At 37.7% G+C, this 19,584-nt stretch overlaps 1 protein-coding gene across 2 annotated transcripts in view; it reads left to right on the top strand.

Moving 5' to 3' along the window:
- LOC139133535 (mediator of RNA polymerase II transcription subunit 23-like) overlaps positions 1–6,021 on the top strand; it is a 42,066-nt gene extending 36,045 nt beyond the window's left edge. For both annotated transcript variants that reach the window (XM_070700193.1, XM_070700192.1), the window contains exons 29-35: positions 443–549; positions 1,342–1,501; positions 1,899–1,971; positions 2,466–2,692; positions 3,444–3,564; positions 4,263–4,348; positions 4,679–6,021. In XM_070700193.1, the coding sequence (XP_070556294.1) occupies positions 443–549; positions 1,342–1,501; positions 1,899–1,971; positions 2,466–2,692; positions 3,444–3,564; positions 4,263–4,348; positions 4,679–4,850 (946 nt within the window). In that variant the 3' untranslated portion in view covers positions 4,851–6,021. The remainder of the gene's footprint in view (positions 1–442; positions 550–1,341; positions 1,502–1,898; positions 1,972–2,465; positions 2,693–3,443; positions 3,565–4,262; positions 4,349–4,678) is intronic.
- Positions 6,022–19,584: the final 13,563 nt, after the last annotated feature.

Raw genomic sequence — 19,584 nt, 5'->3', positions numbered from 1 at the left:
TGGTTGGCTGAATCTTACCAATATAATTAAAACAATACAAATAAACTCCCTAAGTTGCTGTGAATAGTGACAATCGACCAATCAGATATAACCTTGCAAACACACTGCGAGTCAGCCGTTAAAGTTTATATTCATATTAGAACTCCCTCCATGCAACTCTATGCCGAAATATCGCTATTATATGGCCATACGATAAAAATGACGGCAATATTTAAAAAAAAACTTTGTATTCATATATGAATGATTACGTGCAATCTATCCCTTTGTAAGTTTATTTTTGATTTGAATACATTTTAGTTTGTTGCTATAAATCATCTTTACTGAAATTCATCTTGTAAGATTTTATGCTTCCATTTTCATTGTGTTTGACACAGCTAATGCTTAAACCTGTTTTCTGTGTTAAATGGGTTCATGACTCTATGATATATTCATTTTATTTCAGGTGCCTGAGCTCAGATTACATGAAATTCATTGCAAAACCTATCGAGGAAATTAACTGGATACCGGACCAAACCTATTATCACAGACTGATGGCCAAGCTGGTGGACAATATCCTTGCAGTACAAAAGTGCCAGAAAATCACAAAAAATAACATGTTAATGAAAAAGAGAGAATTTACCTTGCCCAAATGATGCATACTGTAGTTAAAGGTCATTTTTCAGATTATAATCATTGTCTTTTTTCTCAAGGTAATACGCACCTTGAAATTGAAAGATTTAAACTTTCGCTCAAAGTTTGCAAAAAGTGTGGTTAAAGTTGTATAGTCTGAATATCTATCCCCAAGGCACCTTCTATGTTAAATCTGGTCTTCCTGGTATTCCCTTGCATGTAGGTATTGTCATCTAGGGGCGTGATATACTTTATTTTTGTACGCAATTAGCGGCTTCAAGCAAGAGAAAGATGCATGCACATGCACCTGCTAACCTAAAAATTGTAAACTTAATACTTTGTAAACCTAAATCATGTTTCTTTGTGCCTTTTTAATCTATTACTTTTCTTCATACATAGTCTGTCATTGTAAACATTTCTCAATAGATATGGGTTGTATTTCTTAATTTAAAAGGAAATCGACCTTATATGTAATATAAGTACTTGTTATCTCTGTTCGGTGTAAAAAATTTACATCAATTGCCTATTTCCATCTGCCCTGCATATTATTTTTCAAATTTTCACAGAATATAAATATGTACAGATAGGTTTCAGTTTCAGCGCATAAGCGAAAGTTGCCAAAAATCAGCAAATTTTGCCTCGAAAAATCAGATTGAAACCATACTTTTAAGATGGCATGTTAAACACTGATGTATATATCATTTGCCTGTTGTTTCTTTAACTCTGTTTCACCTATATCTGGATCAGTGCCGGCACCAAACATAGACTGGAGATTTAATGAGTTTCCAAACCCGGCTGCCCATGCCCTACACACGACCTGTGTTGAACTCATGGCATTACCTGTAAATGGCAAAATAGTCGGCAATGCCATCATGGATGTTGTACTGAAGTAGTGAGTATAAATTTGTCACGCTGTGAAGTTCAGAAGTTTAGCCTTTCAGAGAGAGCGACCCCATAATCAGTCCAAATATAGTTTGTTCCGTGGTTTTAATGATCTAACACTAGTTTGTCTTACCAGTTGCACATTTCTATTAGAATGAAGTGTATGAAAAAAAAACCAGATTGAAGTTTAAGAAGGCACATCTATCTATCAGGGATTGGGTCAGCCAATGGCAAGTCCCTACGATGACAAATGTATTTGTAAAAAATTCAAACCCCTGTATATGTATCAGATTGTATTCACCTTGTAAACAGTAAAGGTTCCTCCCAAGAGTAAGGAACATGAGAAGTGACTGAGGAGTTAATTCAGTCCCTGTTTAGATGTCAAGATTTGAATTTTACCATTTCAGCCATACGATGATTGCAAGAGAAGACATCATGAAATGGATGAATGGCCTAGGCCTTGTACTCACATCACTGCCGGTAAGCGTGTCAAAACACCTACACAGATTTCTGTGTTTGTAATCTTCTCATACTTTGAGTTGATCACCTCTGCTATCCTCCACATGGTTTAGCCTGTACCATTGATAACAATTTGGTTTGAATCTACCAAATCTCAGCAGTGAAGGATATCAAATCTGCATAGATTAATCCGTTCTCCCCTATTTGCTGCGAATAGGTCCCCACACTCACAATTGATAACAAGGGGCATGGGCCAAACCATGGTGATGAAAAGGTTACCACTTAACCCTGTTTGTATGTTTATAAGTCCATCTTCACCATTAAATACCATAGGATTGGTCCAAACCAAGGTGATGATAGGGCAAAACATGTAAATGAGAAATTTAAGAATCAAACCTCTCACCCTTTCTCCTCCCATTTCCATGTACATAGATCTACCCATCCCGTTGTATACAATAGGTATATACCAAAGCATGAATTTGAAAGGGTTAAACTGCTTCAATACTTTGTTACAGGAGCCATACTGGATGTCTTTGCATGAAAGAGTCTTGGAGGTCATGAAGACTGACATAATGACGTCTACGAATGGTTCATCTCTGTCTGGTCTGACGCATCCATTCGCCATGTTTGATTTCACGGCAAGTCACTCGTCTTTCAGTGAGATGACGTGTGCCTATATCATAGCTCTCACCCACTCAGTGTGGCATCATTCCAGTATTGGACAGCTCACAATGTTACCACAGTAAGTTTTCTGTTTATAGCATCTCCATCTGTGCAATAAAGAACTGTCTATATGTGTACTGTAGAGTCTTTGTAAAGCAAGCACCAGTAGACCTTAGTGTACTGTGTCCAGTTCAAAGAGAATTACTGTGTTCGGTTCAGAAAGGTTTTCTGTGTTTAATTCACAGAAGTGTCCACATAATGGAAGGATATGTTTCATAGTAACTGTAAGATGGAGCATGAACAAAAAATTCCACTCAATAATTTCTAATTTATCCCCGGGATAAAGGGTAGAAGGTGGGGTTCTTGATTGTGATACAGTGCTGCAGTAACTAAAGCATGAACACAAGTCAGCATTGTTTGGCATATCTTACCATCAATAATATTAATATGTGGTTTTGTTACGGAACATTTTCAAACTGCCCACTTTAATTCTGTATAAACTAAAGAGGATGGTAGCGTGTAGTCTGAAGTCTCCTGGTGGTCACTGCTTGTGAACATCTGGCGTTTATTTGAATGTCTTTGTTAGTGTTTGCAAATTTTTAACATGTTCCTAGGTATACTCAATGGTAAGGATTGAGAGTTTTCTCTTTAATAAACAAGAAAAATCTTCATCGTATGGCAGTTTTTGCTTCAAATACAAAAGTGAAATATCGGGCATATTTGCCAAATAATATCTAGACAGCTGTCAGGGTACCATTAACATCTAGTTTTGGACGATGTTGTCCAATAGTCAGTCATCCTTAGAAACTATCCACTTATTTGATTTTCAGATTTTTCAAGGAGCAAGTGAAGCCATTGGTCAAGACAGAAGAGCAGTTTTTGTTTGTTTGCCACCTGGTTGGACCCTTCCTACAGAGATTTCACCAAGAAAGAACCAGATGTTTGATTGATGTAAGTCAGTGTACAGACATAAATGTTTAGTCAATTTCATACAGTGCGTACGGTGTTAAGGGGATGTGTTTGGAGTCACTTTGGGAAAATGCCATCAGTTATCAATTTGTAATCAATAGTAGACATTTTATGTTTTATCGTAGCGTTTCTTCGGTATCACTTTGACATGTGTCGTAATAGCTCACTTAGGGCAAATGTATGCAGTAGTTTAGCACATGTTAGTAAGTGCATGTTGTAAGTGCTCATGCAGGGGACAGTATGTTGTGGTTACTCACCTGTGGGGTGAGAGTTTATTGTGTAATTGCCCGCCAGATTGGGGCATATGGTGTAATTGCAAAGAAAGGGGGTTATAGTAATTGTCCACCTGAGAAAGACTAATCTTGAAATTGCTCACTATGTTGGAGCACATGTTATAATCCCTCCCCTAAAGGGAGATTGTATGTTGTAGTTGCTTGCTTTAGGGAGAGGAGGGAGGGCAAGTTTCTGTTCAAGTGATGCGAAGTACGAGATCAATTGGCAAAGCGCGGAAGAAACATACTTCAACAGGCTGCTTAGGACTGACTTTCTCAGAGTTTATTTCCCTGAATCTGTTGAGAAGGCCATAACCACTGCCTTGAACTTGCAGTGCATGCTCTCAGTGTCATCATATCAATGTGTTTGGTATATTTGCATATGATGTCATGATTTTTCTATTTCAGTTGACTATAGAGCTTTATGAGATGTTGGAACAAGTGGACAAGAATGTCAAAGTGCTCAACCACATGGATTCAATCAGCGATTTCTTGTATCCTTTATTGTGTGTGGGTGTGTTTGTGTGTGTGTGTGTGTGTGTGTGAGAGAGAGAGAGAGAGAGAGAGAGAGAGATTGATTCTCATTCAGTGAGATGCAGGTGGACATATAAAAGTGTACATAGATGCACCGAGAACAAGGAACATGGTAGAGATACAGAGACGGAGAAAACAGCTATGATCACATTCTGTTTTACCTAATTTTATTCTCACATAAATTAACATGAAATCTTGCCCTTGGATTATTAAATATACTTGTTAGTATAATGTTGGAATTGCACAATAGTAAAAGATGATAACTGTATATTGCTTAACAACGGATGTAGATATCATATCAAGTACATGTTCACTGGTGACCTGGTCAAGCATGAAGTTGAGAGATGCATCAAGAATCTGAAACAGCCCATGCAGATGAGACTGCGATTCATCACACATATCAGCAAAGGACACGAACAGCAACAACAGCAGCCACTACAACAGCAACAAGCACAGCAATAGCAATTTAAGACAGAGTGATAATTTTATAACCATAGTGATAGCACCACTAAAGCTCCAATACCTTTTACCTGGCTGTTATTTTTGTTCTGTCTGTGATAACATAGTTTCTCGCTCTACTCCCAAAATTGTGTTTAAATGCCTTGTGTTCAGCTCATCAACATGGCCTGTATGTGTGTGATGCCCAATGTTATTGTTGACAATTGAAATTTCATTTGGACTAGAATTTATTCATCTAGTATAACATTGCATATTGTAAACAATGTAATGTCTGTCAAAACTAAATCCTTTCCATTTCGATATAATTTAGGGAGGAGAACAAAAACGATGAGAGTGTAATCAAAAGTTACTGCTTTTGTCTGTTTAACGACAGCAATTGACTGGAAACAAGGGCAGTATTGATGACAATTTATGACAACTTCTGACCAACAGAAAAGTCAGTATGGCCAACATTGAGGCCGTCAAAGATGGAATGAGAATTGTAAGTGCACACAGCTTAAGTAAGAGAAACAACTGCAAATTAAGCCACAGCAGAAACAACTATATTTTCAGAGCTAGGGCTGATTTCAAAAATTTGTTTAGGAGAAGCTTATGTCGTGTAATTTATTCCAATCTTTAGTTACAAAGCTACGATAGTGGTCATTGCTATTACGTTAGCCTCAAACTGGGACTAACTGTGAATGACATGAACGGTGAAAGCAGTGAAAATGTGAATCAAATCAGTACATACAGATTGTTTTCTGTGTGCCTTTTCAATATAGAGTACCATTTTGTCCATGCTTATGCATAATTTTCAAGAATCTTATCAAAATATTAAAGTTATTTATTTGTGCGTATTACTTGGTCATTGTGATGTCACCAGGAATCAACCCTGTTGGTGTTGGCTTGAGTTGTTGAGAAATTTATTGTGCAACAGAAATGTGTCTAGATAGCAAAGGTTTTGTGGCTTGTATTTTTTGTACTTAAGTTCTGTTCCAAGACAAAATTATGTGACATGGATAGCTGTCCAGTGCTGAATAACGTTACGGTGCGTGTGTTTTCAGAAACATAGTGTTTTGTAATCTCAGTTGCTATAGCAACTCAAAAAAGAGTATGGTAGTTGACAGATTTTATAGCATAGACTTATAAATGTAGACATGATACCATTTTTTGGAATAAAATATTAATATCAATACTTACAGTACTTGGAATGCATTTGTATTAGGTTTTGAATTTCATTCTAAAGCCTATGAAAGATAATCTCTTGTTCCTTCCTGTTTCTACCAACATTGCTTTTTGGTTTCTATATAACTTATGTGTGTAGCATAGGGAGTTGTTTGGGTGAACATTGTGTCAAAGTATCGCTGATGCAGCAGTGATTGATAACCTTGTCGTGTGATGGCGCTATCCACGTACCATCAGAGAGCGCTCCCTCTATAGTCAAAACTGTCTATCTTCCTCTACCTACAGTTTCTTCTCACTCACTTCAGATTTTTCACAGCACATATACATGACTTTAAACCCTCCGATCCTCTACTTAATTACTACTTAGCATCAATATTTACATTTACTTACGACTGTTATATCTTTGATGTGAGGGAACATACACCGATAGGTTTGTCCAGGACGGGAGTGCATGAGAAATTTGTCCACAAGGACAGATGTAACGCTCGACAATACTGAAAGCAAACACGTGGCGACTTGCTCGTAATTTATCTAAATACACTTTCTTCATATGTGTACATTATTACTAATTTGCCACATTTTTAAGTACGTGGACGTTCGCTGAAATTCAGAATGTCCTAAAATATGTTGAAAGACCATTTCAGCCCTAAATATATATTCTCTTCAATTTTAAAAATTAAAGATTGTCATACACGCTCGGACAAGACCCCAAGATTATAAGCCAAAAAGCACTCTCTGTCGATAAATGAAAACTCCAGGAATAGAGTCCAGATGGAATCTTTCCGAGGACAGGGATGAAGTTCGATGGCTAAACTGACGTATAATTCGTATTGATCTGAAATACAAATTGATAAAGTTCAAGTGTACATAGAGAGTACAGGTACTACGCTGACATTACGTAGGAAACCCTCGTCCTGGAGGTTTTGAATTGGTTTTCCACTTCGGACAGTTCAGTCGGATCCGAGAAGAGTTTAATGATAATCGAAAATGGCCACCGTACATAATGTTATCGTTGTTCTTACAGTAAGTTCAGCTATTTTACAAATTAATTAGTCAGCGATATTATCTTAGATGTGACTTTATCTAGAATTATTAACAGAAATGAGTTCTGTCCTTCTTGACTGGTTCAGAACAGCTCCCTCGATTGAATAAATGTTGCAGGAACTGCTCATTGATAATAGCTTGCATAAGATGATCAATCCTTAAAATTTTCTTACACAGGAGAACATTTCATGTGCATAAACGGTCTACAAGGAATACGATGGTTTTCGATCGGACTCGAACCCACAACGCACGGTACCCAATCACCAAGCGGCAGAGGCCACAGACAAAACCGCTCGGCAAAAAATCTCACAAAATTGATGTCGTTGCTGACTTTAAAAACAAATTAATGAGTGAAAAATAATGTCAAGTTGAAAATTCGCGATAAAACATCGATAACAACAAATAAAATCTTACCAAGGTCTAATTTTCACTCTTCTTCAGACGTTGGTGATCTGTGTAAGAGCTAGCGAATCAGGTAGGACAACAATAAAATAATTTACTGACTGGAACTAATTTGGGATAATTAGATGGTGAAGTAATGTCGATTTAATCTACAAATGTAAGCTCATCTGCTTTCCTTTTTTAAGTTACACACTTGTTTTTATGAGTAATTTGTAATATTGCAACATTCAGCTATAGGGCACCTATCACCTTTGAGAATTTGAAAAATATAGAGATCCAATCATCCCAAATTAGTTCCAATCGTGTTTTTTAGCAACAACAATGATGATATGCAACCAGTTCCGTGGAGATGATCGAAAACGAAAACAATATGATTGTCGTTTTATGCACCCTCCCTGCTGTTGGGAAATATATTCATGTGACCTGAAAGTAAAATATTGTAAGATTCAAGGGGTAAAACAATCTAGTAACACCCCAAAAAATTCACAGTCTGTCAATGCTCAAGAAAAATCTGTCAAATCGTGTCGGTGGAAAAATTTCTCACTCTTATTCAAACCTCATCCCTTACCTCAACACAAAATGCAACTCGTAGCCAGATATACTGTTCAAGATGAAATCATTTGCCTTTTCAAGATTTCCTTTATTGTATTTTCGTAAATTTTAGGAAGCATGTTACTTTTGACTTCTGTATGTCACAATTTGAGTCCGTAATTCTTCGACTCTCGAGATATGTATAAATTAGCTGATCCGGTAGAATGTATATTAACCGCTTTCGTGTCGTAAAAGGGTAAATCTATATCGAATAGAATTCACTGCCCATACCGTATGCACTTGACTTTGCAATCCAAGAGGCCTGTTTAGTTTCCAAGAAGAGAAGTTCAAAGTCGGCAAAATAAATGACCGTACTATCAGTTTTAAAAATGATTAGTGTGGTGGCTGTAGCAGTTGCCATCACCAACTACTGTGGAAAAGCTCATTCGAATGAAGACGACTTCAACGTATTATACTTAGTCTATCAGTTAATCGACAACTTTCCATATTTTTGTCCAGACTTTCATGATTTTCTAAACATAATATTATGCTTTTCTGACCTCTTAGGAAAAGTAATATATAAAAGTAATATATATGATCACAATTTCTGATAACCTATATTTCTCTCCTCGTTGTAGTTTGCAATGAGCCTCTGATTGGAACGGCGCACGCGCCAGCAGTTGAAGACAACCGGATAAGCATGTCGTCATATTTTGGCGGGAGTTCTAACGCATTCATTGATGGCATATCAAAGTATAACATTCGCCTCGATTCTGATGGATCTTGGTGCGCAGACTCCGAGTCTGTATCGATAGACGAATATGTTCAGGTGAGGCGTTGACTAAAAATTCATTGTCTGCCTACCTCTGTCCCCCTTTCGCTCTCTCAATAAAGAAATAGATACCATGACACGATGTAAAAAAGTAAATATATCGCAACTGGACAGAATGTAATAAAGTTTTAAATCTGTATTGCACGTTTTATTACAGCTTTTTTCATATACTCGTGCCTAAGCAATACATATTCGAATTCATACTGATTTTGTCCAGAGGAAAATGCATTTTTCAAAAGAATTATTTCCCAATACAAATAGGCAGAATATTATGTGTTTCATGCTTTTTATTTTACTACCGGTAAGTTGCTAGTGAGTCCAGGGCGTCTTGAACACAAACGTAATAGGCGATACTAGCGATTAAGGAGCCGTTTAATTCATTTTCCGTGCATGTCGCACTACAGCCTGGCGAGTACTTTTACGTTACATAGTTTGCAAGATAGATAGCTTTTAACAGAATATTTAATGTAATCTTAAAAAATACGAAAGCTGCCTACTTCTTCTACAGATAACGACATGTTCAGCCTTTTTAAAGAATAACATCGAATATTCAGGCACCAGAGAATAACAATCGCTTTGGTTTGTACATGAAAGCCTTATTTACTTTTAAAGTAATTTGATTTTTTATAGCGAACTGTTATCCATTCCTCCAATATTAGTAATTGTTGTAATGCTGTAATTAGTACAAATATATTTGAATGAATAAGAGGAAAATTCGATTATGCAAATGAGGCTTTAATGGAGGACGAAACCTATTTCTATTGGCTGATTACGTCAATGTTTCTAACAGTGATAACAGTTGTTCAAAAGTTCCAATGTAAATTTTAGGAAGAACGTAACGTGACGCGAGATCATCGTCACAGCAGGATCACGCGTGCGTCAAAGGGAAAAAAGATAGAGAAGATCAACGGAAAGCAATATATCAAAACCTAAAACCAAACTTTGTTCATTAGCCTAAGGAGGCAATTGTTCTGTGCTTTATCAGCAATGAATCGTACAAACAAACAAGGCCTCTTGAATAAAATAAAAAAGATAACCGTATCTTAACGGTACCGGGCCTACTCGAATTTCCTGAATAGTTTTCTGTTTTCTTGTAATCGAAATAAAGGTTATCCCTACAACTCAAATAATAACCTTTATATCAATTGCCGACTGTAGATTCTTCGTAATTTTGGCCAGGATTAAATTACCTATTCTATCAGATTTGCCATGTAGATCTATAGAAGAATGATTTCTTATAATGGGAAAAATGAATTTTGAGAACTATATTTAGATTATCAGAGTGGTTGATTACATCTCTTGAACAGTATTTTGGTGTTCTTTGATGCTTTGAATTTTCTGTTTCACTTCTTACAGATCGATTTCATCGAGGACAAGGTGATTACCAATATGACAACGCAGGGAAACGAAAAGTATGACGCATACGTGACGTCTTACATTCTGGAGCATTCCAATTCCAGCAGTGGACCCTGGGTACAGTACGAAACAGGTGGAATGACCAAGGTACATTCAAATGATTTCAGATTGTCGTCAGAGTAACTCTTTACCAACTAAACCGAAGCGCCGGCATAGGTGCCATTATCATAGCATTGAGAGAAAATGTAACCATTAAGTTCTGAATATTTATTGACTCAAAGAATGCAGGACTTAAAAGATGATGACGAGAAAAACAAACCTTTTTTATTTAAGGTTTTCACCGGAAACAACCAATCCATGGTACCGGTTTTCAACGAATTATCCCCCGAGATAACGACTAGACATCTCCGTGTCCAAATCCTAGAGTATCACCTTCACCCATGTCTCAGACTCGAACTGTATGGCTGTACAAGTGAGTGTATTACATACAAAACCGTCCTATACAAATATTACGGGAACACTGTTTTCACCACATGTCCCAATGTAGAGCTTGACTTTGTGATTCCCAAACTAAAATGTATGACTTCAGTGAAGAACGCACAGAATGGGACGCCAGATGCCCATTGTCTTTGAATATATTTATTTAAGCAACATGGTAAAAGCTACGTTAATGAAGTGCACAACGACATCACAAAACACTTGTTTCTTTGGAACTCTTAATTTTACATTCAAGCGAAACTTTGTTTTCATATTTAGATAATTGTTGGAGTAACCCCTGCATGAACAACGGTAACTGTACCAATCTCGCCGTGAGTGGACAGTATAACTGTAGCTGTCCGCCGGGATACTCGGGAAGTCAATGTCTAACTGACATAGACGAGTGTCTGTCATCACCATGCCAACACGGTGGCAGCTGTACAGACGGTGTCAATCAATACACATGTAACTGTACAGATGGTTACCAAGGTAATGTAATTTGAACGTCGCACTATCGACCGCAGCGACTGTATTCCACACACATGTACAGTGTGTATGCTCTTGTAATTGTGGTGAGTGCAATTAACGATGGTGACGATGATGATGATGATGATGATGATGATGATGATGATGATGATGCGATGATGATGATAATGATGATGAATGACTTTTAAAATGAATCTTTACATAGTCATTCATATAAATTGAATGCCTGATTTCTTCATAATTATCAGGTACTGATTGTGAAATCGACACAGACGAGTGCGCGTCACATGATTGTCAAAACGGTGCAAGTTGTATAGACCACATCAACGGCTACAGCTGCACGTGTCTAGATGGCTATGAAGGTACATTGTGTGATCAGTTTACAGGTATGCTCATCAGAAGGCGTCTTTTAGCGAAAGAGTTTTTGTCGTACTGTGACATGATTTATCCATATCATAAGTGCTGCCGGTTCCATACTCAAATAAAGCAAATACTGTCACAGAAAGTGAATGGTGCGTGAAACACTGTTGTGTGATTTCTGATAGAGAGTACGGTATCCGGATCACCCTTTGAAAAGATCAGTGCAATTCTGAGCACCCATGATTTACATGCGTTGCGCGAGTACGCCAAACAGGTATAAACAGTGCGGGCCCGACATAAAAGTTTCGGAAAGTTCCTTTTTAATTTATCAAACTTTCCATGTGTTGTCCGTTGGCACATAACATTTGTAATTAAGTCGATAGCAAGATATAATCTGAAACAAGCTGATCAACGAATCTTAATGTTGTCTATTGCACACAGTTAACTGTCCATCTGGCTACATCCCTGCTCTGCACACCTGCTATAAAATAGAACGTTCCTTCAATGGTAATTTGTCGGCTGCTGCTTCAAACTGCAGCCAAGACATTGGTCACGTGGTGTATATAGACGATGCCAAGGAGCAAACATATCTTGAAGAACTTCTTCAGGTAAAAAGGATGATATATTCAACTTTCTTAAATTCATTAAAGTATTATAATGCCTCCCCAAAGTTGAGAACAAATAACAGGATGTGCCGGACTTTTACCTCTATGAACTCTCGTTTTTTGACTTTTGTAATTTTTTGTCACCAAGTTGGATTCCAAGTTTGAGCGTAAAATGCAGAGATGTTTATCCATGACAAAGTTTTTATGCAATATTTCAGTAAATCGAAAGGACTGGGTGGGGTGGGGTGGCGTTGTTGAAGAACGACACTAGAATGACTCAAATAATGACAGAAACAAAAGAATACGAAAATCGCAATGTTACTGTATGTGATTATCTCAGCTATAGTCCCTCCACAACCATGCCTTAGTTGACGAGTAAAATTACTTACAATGTCTTTCTGGAGACAAGTGACGCTTGGGATTGATGTATAAGTTTTTTTTTTACATTTACAGAATGACACGTCACTCATATTTCTGACCGGTATGTCCGTCAACTCCACAAACGGCATTGTTTATTTCTCTGATGACGCCAATTCGCCAAATATGTCATATCCATGGATAGATGGTTACTATGGTAACGCCACCGGCGGAATGATACTGTTGACCTATGACTCCGAGGACAATCGCTGGAAATGGACAAACGGAGAAGCGACACTGGCTACAGGGTTCATCTGTGAAATCAATTCCGGTAGGCCTTCGGGTATCAATCGATTACAAAAATTCTTTGTAATATGACTTCAAGAATCGGTAAATTTTCTCTGATATTCAGGTTCTACTGAAACCTTACTCCAAATGTCACAGAGATCGAACCCCATTACTGCTAACTTTTCCAAATTCCATTTCTGATTTCGTTCCTCCCGCTTCCAAAGGCGGGAATATTCCTGGATAACATGGGCTGCAAATACACAGAAATAATATCCTATATTATAGACTCCCTTTTCATAACATTCAAATGCCATGTAGTCCGATTCAAAATCATGGGTAAATTTTAGAAACTAAAAGACCCAAACAATTTGTCTTGATTGACATGTCCTTATTATCTAACAGTGGACGGTGGCTTGTCATCGTGGAGTAACTGGACTGACTGTAGTGCAAGCTGTAGCAATGGAACCCAGACTCGATCACGTCTATGTTCCAATCCATCGCCTCTATTAGAAGGTCAACAGTGTGGGGGCGCCAACAATCAGACCAAGGTGTGCAGTTTGGAACCATGTCCACCAGGTATGGACACTATCATGAAATCCGTGCGGACACTACACACTACACATTCATTCTCTATTTGTCACAAACTGTATATCGTAAGCAGGCTATCAGTACTGCGTTTTATAGGAAGCCCAAGACATTGAATTTAATCTTTTCGCAAAGTTAAAGAGTCTTATAATTTTCTTGATAAGAAAGATGTTTTAATTGAGATGCAGGTAATCTTTTTTTGAAATAGAAGGCAATGTTCTTCCACTTTCAAGAAAAGCGGAATGTAGGTGACAACCGAATATTCTTGGACAGAACCTGCGGGTTTACCTACATGGATGTCACTTATTGACTCATTTTTAACTATCACAGTTAACGGTAGTTGGACTGACTGGCAGAATTCGACCTGCTCCGTGACGTGTTACACAATATCGACTAACGGAAGTCACGTTGGGGGCGTGATGGTCAGAAGCAGAAGTTGTACCAACCCAACACCTCAATATGGCGGCAACGAATGCAGCGGATTTGAAAACGAAACTATCGTTTGTGGCTTGGACACAGAACCATGCCCTGCCGGTAAATAACCAACTGCACGCTAGAAAATATAAAAATATCTTAAAGTAAACCACAGACAAGCAAAAACAATACTTATTCAGTATATGAATGTATGATGACAAAACAGAAACATGATGTTTTTGTGAGTTTTGTGTGCAATAATTCGATCGGATGATAACCGCTAAAACATAAAAAACTTCAACGTCACAATCGTTTACATTATCATAAATTAAAAATCCAGTTATCGTAACCTTAAACAACCTTCCCATCATTTTTTCTGTGTAACGACTACAATTTCTTGATCTACTCTGAAAAGAACATCAAAATACCTGATATTTGTCTGGTCAACACAACCTATCATTGTATGGTCAGCTTTCTTATTATTGAAAAGAAAATCAAATTTACGTCCGGACGTAAATTCAATCGTAAACAAGAACATTGTATGCGACAAATGTACACTGTACACATAGTTGTTCACAAGCCAAATACAGAGCAACTGCTTTTAATACTAAGGTCAATTTCAGTTTCTAGGACTTTAAACGTGGAAAGATTCTGGCGTCACGGCGATTCTGTAAGTTTAACTGAATTAGTGTCAAAGAACACATTTTGCAAGTGTTTCTCTTGTCAAAATAAGACAAACATTGTTCATATTATCTCAAGTTACTGGTAATCTCTTACACCAAGAATTGACCTTGTAGTTTAAATAATGAAGATTCTGTTGTTTTGAGATATTCTGACATGATACCTGTGTGTCATCACACAGTGAATGGGTCGTGGAGTTCTTGGACTCCATGGAGCGAATGCACAGTGTCGTGTGAGGGCGGCAATCAGACCCGATCACGCTATTGCAGTAACCCTATACCTGAACATGGTGGACTGGAATGCGTCGGTGACTACAGCGAAACACAAACGTGCAATAACCAAAGTTGTCCAGGTAAGTGTGAATTAGCCAGAGTCTGTACTGAAATTACCCTTTATTTTCCAATAGACCCTGACATAATACGTTACCTTTTACAGTAATTATTTCGGTAAAGTGGCATAGGCCTAAACAACTAAAATGACGAGAGAATATAGATGTAGAAAATGTTTAACTGCTTAAAATAAGCGTTAAACAGCCGTGGTTGTAGAAATTAAACAGTACGCACTACAAATTTTAGTGGACATAGTGTGCTGTTCAAGTTAATTACATTGCTGATATCTTGTCCCGTTGTTGTCAATTTTTTAGTTGATGGTGGTTGGAGTGCGTGGTCAAGCTGGTCGAATTGTTCAGTAGATTGCGGCAGCGGTGGTGTTCAGAGCCGCCAGCGACAATGCAGCGATCCCGTACCGCAGTATGGTGGAGCGGCGTGTGTTGGAGAGGATACAGATTACATGCTGTGTGACGCTGACTTGCCTTGCGATGGTAACTAGCAATACACAAACCCATTCTAAATATGTGTGTGACAATATGAAAATATAAACATGATATAAAAAGAATTATGTCATCAATTGCATCAGTTATTTAGATCCAAAATATCGCTTAGGACGGAGCACGACTTCGGAATATGCAAAATCACGGTCTTTATCGGTCGATTAGTGTGTTTGAATCGATACTCTGCGAAAGCAACTTCAGACCATATCGTTGCATTACTACTGAGTGGTATTTCAGGTTATTGTGCAGAAAAAATGAAGGGTACAGGTATTCAACTTTACCCCTATTTTCGAGTGAGTGGTGTCCCCACTTACTGTTCTCGCACCACAATTCATCTATATGAAATAAGTTCAATTTATAAATTTCTGTAGAGTGTTACCAAGCACTGGGAATTGAAGATTTTCGTATTGAAAATAACCAAATGACAAGTAGCAGTAACTATGGAAACGACAGTCTTACCTGGTTGGCCTGGTGGGGGCGACCTAACGCTGTCGGAGACAAGTGCTGGATGGCGGCTGATGGCGATGATGAACCGTGGTTACAAGTTGACCTTACAACACCCGCAAAAATAACCCAGATCGGGTTGCAAGGGAGAACGCATGGAAATCAATTTGTTACAAAATATAGGATATCTTACACAAGTGGTGGCGATCACATCTGGAGAAATTACACTCAGGACAATCAAACCCAGGTACTGTGTTTTTGAAGCTGCTCTCACTTTTTGAACAACATGGCGCCTATGCAAATATTCTGTTCTTTCTTGATTATGCAAGTGTTGCACGCCAAAACGACGTCAAGTAAATGTACTATGGAGTACTTTAAACTGTATTTGATAACTTTGGAAACCCATTCGGTTCCTTTTTAAACAACTCACATCGTTTCCAGTTTTTCTGCACAAAAGGGTATACGTTTCATTCTGCAGATTTACCCATGTGTTATATTTGCGTATTTGAAAGATCACTGCGTTGCCCTATTTAAGGCAGAGTGCGCCATGAGGACAGAACTTTCGAAATCTTATTCCCTTCTTTTCAAAAGCTTACGTGTACTTATTTATATTTGGAAAGATGTATAGAAAATTAAGTCGTCATCGAGAATCAGAAAATTACGGCCATTTTTAATTTAAATACCGGTAAATTCGAGATATTTCATATTCAACAAGTTTGCTGAATGACACGTGATTTCCGCTTCTCATAACGAAAGACGATTGATTTAAAGTTTCCTTGAGCGAGTATGAATGAAAGTGTTAGTGTCATTTCCCAGACGCGCACTACTTTAGCTTGGAAATACACGACTGAGGGTATGTTTTATGGTTATAAATGGTCATGATTGCTACTCTCAATCTGGAAAATTCTGTATCTAGATCAAGTGGTTCTTTGAATGTCGTATTTTCTGATCAAGGCGTTGAAGTATTTCTCAAGCTGAACACTAATTCTAACGTAGATAGTACCTGTGTCTTGTGAAAGATCCTTGCAGGCACCTTCAATGCTTCACAACTGATCGCATCTTCCATCGGCCCTCTGGAGAACATCACTTCAGTTCGTATACACCCAGTGGAGTGGGTCAACCATGCAAGCTGTCGCCTTGAACTTTACGGATGCTACATTCCGCACGGTAGGTATGTCTTTGGTTCAGTGTTTTTGCGTAGGGTAATTTATATCATAATTATGCACCTTTTATATAGGCTGAAATAATGTATTGCGAATTGCGTGCATGTCACTCCGAATATCGGTCTGTCACGGTTGAAACCATTTAGGTCTAGATAACGGTAAATGGATTATTACGAACGTAAACTTATATCGATGAAAAGACATAATGCCATTCCGAACGGTTAATTTTAATATCATGGTTTAAACAGTTGAACAGAAATCAAGAGTAGTATATAAAGAGGTTTACCTCTGAAGCGATTCAAAATCGAGTGTACTTCCCAGGTTCAACAAATGTTACTTTTTATCTTGTCATTGACACCAGCTTAAGTCGCTTATTGCCTCAGAAAACGTTGCAAAAATATACTGACAGCTAAATCGCAAAAATATTGGCTCAGTCTTTATCATCCTAACAGAAATGTTTGTACGGCGCCGCAGGTAATTACAAAAATTATTTTACAAGTTTAGAGAAAACAGTCCATCGTGCCGTTTCACAATAACACACAAAATAAGACGGATATACTGGAGAAAGTGAAGAAAAAGTTCATAAAACTCCAAGCTTTACACCTCAATGCTTTGCTCTCACGATTTTGTGATTTTGACAGAATGTGGTGGGAAGATAATGTTTTCCAGAGCCGCAGGTTATTACATACAATTATTTTACAAGTTTAGAGAAAACAGTCCATCGTGCCGTTTCATAATAACATACACAAAAAAACGGATATACTGAAAATGTGAAGAAAATATTTATAAAAACTCCAAGCTTTAACACCTCAATTATTGCTGTCATGCTTTTGTGATTTTCACAGAATGTGGCGAGAAGATAAACTCGTCTGTTTTCACGGTAGCAGTAAACGAAGCCAATGTACCAACCATTACAGCTGATCTGGGGTCGCTTTACAAACTGTCAATGGTTGAAATACAGGGTACTACTGTACACTGGATTGGCAACTTCTTCTTATGGTTCAGTGAAAACGGCGTTGACTGGGCAAGTTACAGACAAAATGGTAGAATCAAGGTAAATATCATACTTACATGTATTGAGCGATTACAGACGAGTGGAAAAACGCCACTTCTGCTATGTACCATTGGTGTGCTTGAAATGTCCACAACATGATATTCTTACACTTTGTATTGTCGCGCGACCAAAATATGTTTTCGTTTGACGAATTCTCATTGGTCATTTGCTGTCCCCGCGCGCCCAATGCGTTAGAATGTTTAATGAGGAAGTTCTGTCTCACACTTGTCCAATGGTTTTTTATTGCAAACATCATATGCGAATTGCCATTAATACATCCGGAAATCAGAGAAGTATTACCAAAGGATAAGCAAAGTTGGAATGTAATTGAAAGGAGACCAACATGCATGTAAAATTTTGTAAGGTATTAGTCCAACCCAAAATAACCTCTCTTCCTTCCTTCAACTTGTGCTGTTTCGTCTTTTGTTACCTGAAGGAATTTATCGGTAACAAGATCAGCTCACAAGTTACCAATCCCTTCAGAGAGATGTTTGATAGTCGATACGTAAAGATCATACCATTGTCCAATGACTACAGTGGTGATCTTTCACTCGTCAATGTCACCGTGTATGGATGTCCTTTGACGAGAACACCAATGTCAAGTCCACCAAGGGCAGGTTGGTAAACATTTGAAGCAGTGTACCTGTTTGCATCACTAGGTATGGTGTAGTCCTCAATGTTTTCGAAGGTGTTATCGGACAAATACACACAAAATGGGGTTGAAAAAACTTGTAGTTAACAGTTTACTCTGTGGCATCCTGTAGCCCTACGCTTTCTGAATAACACTGCGCTGAATATATCAGGCAGTTCTGCCGATACAATAGCTGCTCATTGTTTTGTAATTCACAAGAAGTATCAAGAACTCTTCTTCACATTTCACTTTCTTGAAAAATGTGTATTATGTTTTATTTTCTTATTTATATGATGTTTTTAGGAAAGTTATTAGTATCATTGTAAGTCTGACCTCATATTTAATACGTAAGACCAAACGAAACTTAGGAATCTGTGACTGAAAAAAATAATGAAAATAATTTTCGTTGTCATTTGACCAAGGCCTCACGTCACAAGTATTTCAAGCACAGACGTCTAGACATTTCATTTATAGATTGCTACGAGCCTCTTCACATCGGCGATGGGGAATTGGCAGATAATCAGATGTCATCTAGCAGTGTCTTGACAAGGAACAATAGTGAAAGTTCTAAATATCAGCCGTACTTTGCACGGCTGAATAACCCTGAGAGTGAAGAGTCGGGATTCAATGGCTGGGTATCTGAACCAGGAACACTCGTCAACTTAACAGAACAATACATACAGGTAATGATTTCTATAATTTCAGTACGTTTAAGGTCAGAATCATTTCAAAATTGACATATTTGAAACTTTCAGAAAGATTGTTTTATGTACCCTTTGTGTCCTTTCTTAATTCAAAAATTGATCTGCATTCAGATTATCTTTGTCTGATACTGTCTTACGACAAACAAATTGATTGCAGTTCTTTGGATGAATATATGGGCTTCCTTTCCTCGCTGAACAGAAGCTCAGACAGCCTTTGTGTGTTATAATTATACAGTTTTTTCAAAATAGGGTTAAAATATATCTCGTTTGTGTATTGTACTTTATATTTAAAAAAACTTGTTTCTCGTCACGTCATCCTCTGGTACATAG

The sequence above is a fragment of the Ptychodera flava genome, chromosome 5 (assembly GCF_041260155.1).
Source record: "Ptychodera flava strain L36383 chromosome 5, AS_Pfla_20210202, whole genome shotgun sequence".
Lineage (NCBI taxonomy): Eukaryota > Metazoa > Hemichordata > Enteropneusta > Ptychoderidae > Ptychodera > Ptychodera flava.
Note: the sequence above shows the minus strand (reverse complement) of the source record. Positions and strands in the feature narration are given on the sequence as shown.